At 39.4% G+C, this 4,546-nt stretch overlaps 1 protein-coding gene across 1 annotated transcript in view; it reads left to right on the top strand.

Annotated features, from left to right (window-relative positions):
- Window positions 1-4,546, top strand: part of raver1 (ribonucleoprotein, PTB-binding 1) — a 16,015-nt gene that overhangs the window by 6,651 nt on the left and 4,818 nt on the right. Inside the window, exons 7-12 of the mRNA XM_025064569.1 lie at window positions 999-1,077; window positions 2,131-2,300; window positions 2,422-2,497; window positions 2,599-2,753; window positions 3,925-3,996; window positions 4,127-4,261. Of these exons, the coding sequence (XP_024920337.1) occupies window positions 999-1,077; window positions 2,131-2,300; window positions 2,422-2,497; window positions 2,599-2,753; window positions 3,925-3,996; window positions 4,127-4,261 (687 nt within the window). The remainder of the gene's footprint in view (window positions 1-998; window positions 1,078-2,130; window positions 2,301-2,421; window positions 2,498-2,598; window positions 2,754-3,924; window positions 3,997-4,126; window positions 4,262-4,546) is intronic.

Below are 4,546 nucleotides of genomic sequence, written 5' to 3' on the forward strand. Positions count from 1 at the left end.
TTTTGCTTTTGCTTTTGCAAAGCAGTTGTACTGCTTTTATCCGTTTCTTGCGCAAAACCTTTCAATTTTGCGCTAGCCAGCTACACGCTAGCTTGACGGGGAAGAGTAGCAGGTCCACATAGGTTATGAAGTCGCAGCTGTCACACGTGCTACGTTCAGGTACATTTGGAAACTTGATTACGAAAGATTACCGTTCAGGACAAAAAAAAAGACATTTTTCAATATAGACTTGCATTAATAAATCCACTTTAATGAAGCCTTGTTTGGTTGCCGTGGGTAACGTTTCTTTGTTTCTTGTTCACAGGGCTCCTCGGGCCGTCACCCACAATACCACTGCTGGCCAACCCAGCACTCTCTGCTGCCCTGCTCCAGCTGCTCCTTCAGAACCAGGCCAAGGCCCAGCAGGTAATTTTTTTTTTCTGCCCCCTCTTTCCTCCTCCTCCTTCTGGCATGTTTCCTCTCAGCTGCTTAGCCAGTTTTTTTTTTTTTTTTTTTTTTTTTTTTCATTTTCTCCCTCAACTTATTCAAACCTTTTTTTTTTTCCCCTCATGCTAAATTTGCTTTCACTCTTTGGCTCTTAACTTTCAGCAAGCCTTTCTGGGGAATCATCTTCTGTGGGCTCAGGTGCTGCAGAATAAAGCCAACCCTTTGGTGCAGTGTGTGTGTGAGTGTGTGATGGTGTTGTTTGTGCTTTTTCTGAAATAGTGAAGTTTGATGTGTCATGCTGCTTCCTCTTTGTGTGGCTTGTTGATTGACAACTCGGTGTGTGGGTGGGGGAAGCAGTTGTTAGGAAAGTGTGAAAGTGTTTTTTTTTTTTTTTTTTTTTTTTTTTGGTTGCTATTTAAATAGCATTCAGCACCCAGGTCAGGTATGTGTAGCAAAACAGGGTGCATAATTGAATGCGTGTTGCCGTTTTCTCCCTGATTGCGTGGTTGGCAGCCTGCCTCATCACATACGATGTTGTGACACTGACCTCACTCTGCTCTTTTGGCCAGCAGGCAGGACTCATGGCGGAGAATCCTTTGGCTCCGTTGCCCGTCCAGCAGGGATTCCATCTGCTTGGAGACCTCCCACAAGGTTTGGCATCCGCCGACATACGTTAGCCGTAGCTCGCCTTGAGCCACTGCTCTGCATGTTATCGCTTTCCCAGTGACTCTGAACATCTGTAGCACGAAAAAAAACATTTGCACGTTGGTTAAGCGTCGGACTCTCGCTCGCCGGAAAAGTGACGGTGACCTGTGATGGTTTCGTGTTAAGTCGCCATTAGTAAACTTAACCCAGGAACACGCGATGGTTTTTTTTTGATTGGACGTACATCATTACGACAAACGACTCAAAGCATACTAGGATTTTACCACGTACAGCTCACACTCGTCTTCAAGAGGAACACGTGAAAAAGACGGCATCAATCTGGAATAGTTGACAAATTACCGTACATACTCGCGTACTAGCCGATTCGCGTATAAGCATTTTCGATCTGACATTTTTGCAAATTGATTCCAAAATGGTGACTTTTTTTTTTTTGAATTTTTTTTTTGCAAATTACCGTACATACTCGCGAACTAGCCGATTCGCGTATAAGCATTTTTGACCTGACATTTTTGCAAATTGATCCCAAAATGGTGATTTTTTTTTTTTTTTACCGCCAAAGACTTGCACGTAAGCTAACCATAATGTTTTGATTTTTTTTTTTTTTTTTTTGCCGTGTTAATATCTTACTCCTGCTCTGTGCATCAACAAAGAATTATCTTGGTAAGCAATGTTTACGTTAAAATTGCGGAAAAAAAAAGATTTCACAAAGAAACCTTCGCTTTGGTGTGCGGATATACGTTAGACTTGTTTATTATCGGTGATGATGCGATCGATGGGGGAAATGATGTCCCGGGTATTTATGCACACATAATTTTTTTTTTTTTTTTTTGGTGTTTTAAATTCGGCTTTTTATGTGAGTACGTACGGTAGTGTTGCAGAAAAAAAAAAATTTAAAAAAACATCTGGTTTAAACGAGTATAACCTATTGAAGGTCATTGAACTGAACCATATAAAAGGGGCGAACTGTTTTATTAAAATTATTATTATTGTGTAAAAAAAAAATTGCATTTAATCTCTCCACTACCGCATTCTTTTCAGTTGTCCCAGGTCTTGGTCTTCAGACGTCCCTAAATTCAATGCCTCTTGGCAGAACTCTAAGCAGAGAGCAGGAGTCTCCCACAGCCTTCACACAGACGTCCTCCCTGCAGGGACTCTCCATGCCCTTGATGGGCGGCACGATGGGGGCAGATGGTATCGCACCGCAAGGGGTAAGATCCCAATTAGAATTCCTCCGAGCGCGGGAGAGGCTATGTTCAATTACAGCGATACGAAAGCCTCAACTCACTACTTGAGTTCACTTCACCAACTGGCCCTTCCACCTGTTGTCAGGTTTCCCTGTTAGGAGATCCTCCCAAGGAGTTGCCTCTCCCCCAGAATGCCTTCCTTGGTGGCAGTTTTTCTTCAGGTGATTTTTTTTTTTTTTTTTTTTTTTTAATTGCTAAATGTGGTTATTTTTTTTCCCAGTGCATGTGACCTATACACTGTATCCGTCTTCTCCCGCATCAGGAGGAAACTGTCGTCCTCACCCCTACAGGAAGAGGCCCACACTGAGCAACGTGTCCAACCAGCTGGCCAACCACAACCTGCAGCCGTCGTACAACTTGCGCCACCAGATGCGCTATCAAGAGACCTACAGCTTTGAATACCCGGCTTTGAACCAGGTAACACTTCAGTAGTACGGCAGTAATTAAAGAAACAGCAGTGTTGAACGCTGTAGTCCAAACATAGACAAGATGCAAAGTATAGACGGACAGTCGTTGATTTTTGTAAGGCCTACGTGAAATGGACACATTCGACTTTTAGTTTTAGTAATCGCAGCAGCAGCTGCGATTACAAAATATATTCAAAATATAACAAACTTTCTGTATGTCGCTGTATGTGACCAAATTATGACATTTTTATTATGGAAAAATGTTAAGACATATATGTAGAGTAACGTAAAATAGCTTTATAGAGTTGGTGAATTTTATCCTAGCGTTATCTTGTCAATTGTCAATTTTTTTTTTAAATTTTATCTGCAATTTGTTGAAATAAACACACTCTGTATTCAAGCAACAATTCCTGCAAGACAAATTTTACAAATTAATGCTTTCATTTTGACAGTTCAGGATAAAGATAGATAATTTTCAAACATTTGTATGCAAAAAATATAGCTTTTTTTTTTTTTTTTTTTTTAAACATGGGGGTTTGTTTTTTTTTTTTTTTTTTTTTTTTTTTTTTTTTTTTTTTTTTTTCCCTAAATTATTCTAAATAATGACCCAGTGACTTTTGGCTGATGCTCTGTTTACCTCTAAAAATGCAGGTGCTGAAAGACGACCATAACAAAATTTAAATTAAAATGTCTTTTTTATTATTATTATTCTTATTCTTACAGGTAAAGGTTTAGACAGATACAGTCTCTTTTTTTTTTTTTTTTTTTATTATTCTTAAAGGGAAAGGTTTAGACAAATACAGCTTCTTTTTTTTTTTTTTTTTTTATTATTATTATTCTTACAGGTAAAGGTTTAGACAGATACGGTCTTTTTTTTTTTTTTTTTTTTTTTTTTAAATTTTTTTTTTAAAAAGTGGGGGTATTTTTTTTTTTTTTTTTTTTTTTTTTTACAGGTAAAAGTTTTGACAAATACGGTGTTTTTTTTTTTTTTTTTTTTTTTTACAGGTAAAAGTTTTGACAAATACGGTGTTTTTTTTTTTTTTTTTTTTTTTTCTGCTTTTTCTGTGTTTTGGGGGGGAAAAAAGACGACGATGTTAAGATGACTTAACCACGGGGAATATTTTGTTAGTGCCTCGTATGCTTTAATTCGGTTTGATATCCATCTGGCTTTTTCCTTTCAGGATGCTCTGCCTCACTTGTACGAACAGCAGGAGAACCTTGGCATCGGGGCCTTTGAAGCGCTCGGACAGCAGGTAAAAAATTTTTATTTTTTTTTCCTTTACCAAACTGCGAGAGAGTAATTAAATCACCTGCTCGGCTGGGTATAGAACACAGCCACGTCGAATTAACATCTTTCCGTCCTCTCCAATCTGTCGTTGTCAGCCATCTCACAACGTTGACTTCAGCAAGCAGCTCCCCAGCTACGGCTACCCACCCAGCCCCCCCGCGTCTGCTTATTTCAGCTCCGAACCTGAAGCCTCCACCGACGGAAGCCACCTGCCTTCCCAACTCAACAGGGTAAACATAAGGCTGCCCAACTGTCTAACTGGTCGTCAGCATAAAAAACATGTGTGAAATAATTCTAATGGGGGGGCGTTCACATCAAAAGCGACTGAGGCGGAAATTGCGCCGCTTGATCAATTTTTGGACCTCATTTCCTTTGTTGCGCCCTCTCACGAGTCTCACCTTCTGGCTAACATTAGCCCATGCCTCCTTTTTTTTTTTTTTTTTTTTTTTTTTTTTTTTTTTTTTTTTTTTTTTTTTCCTTCCCCAAAAAAAAAACAAGGGTTGTGGGTCCCCCAC

The sequence above is a fragment of the Cynoglossus semilaevis genome, chromosome 17, assembly GCF_000523025.1.
Source record: "Cynoglossus semilaevis isolate Cse_v1.0 chromosome 17, Cse_v1.0, whole genome shotgun sequence".
Taxonomy (NCBI): Eukaryota; Metazoa; Chordata; class Actinopteri; order Pleuronectiformes; family Cynoglossidae; genus Cynoglossus; species Cynoglossus semilaevis.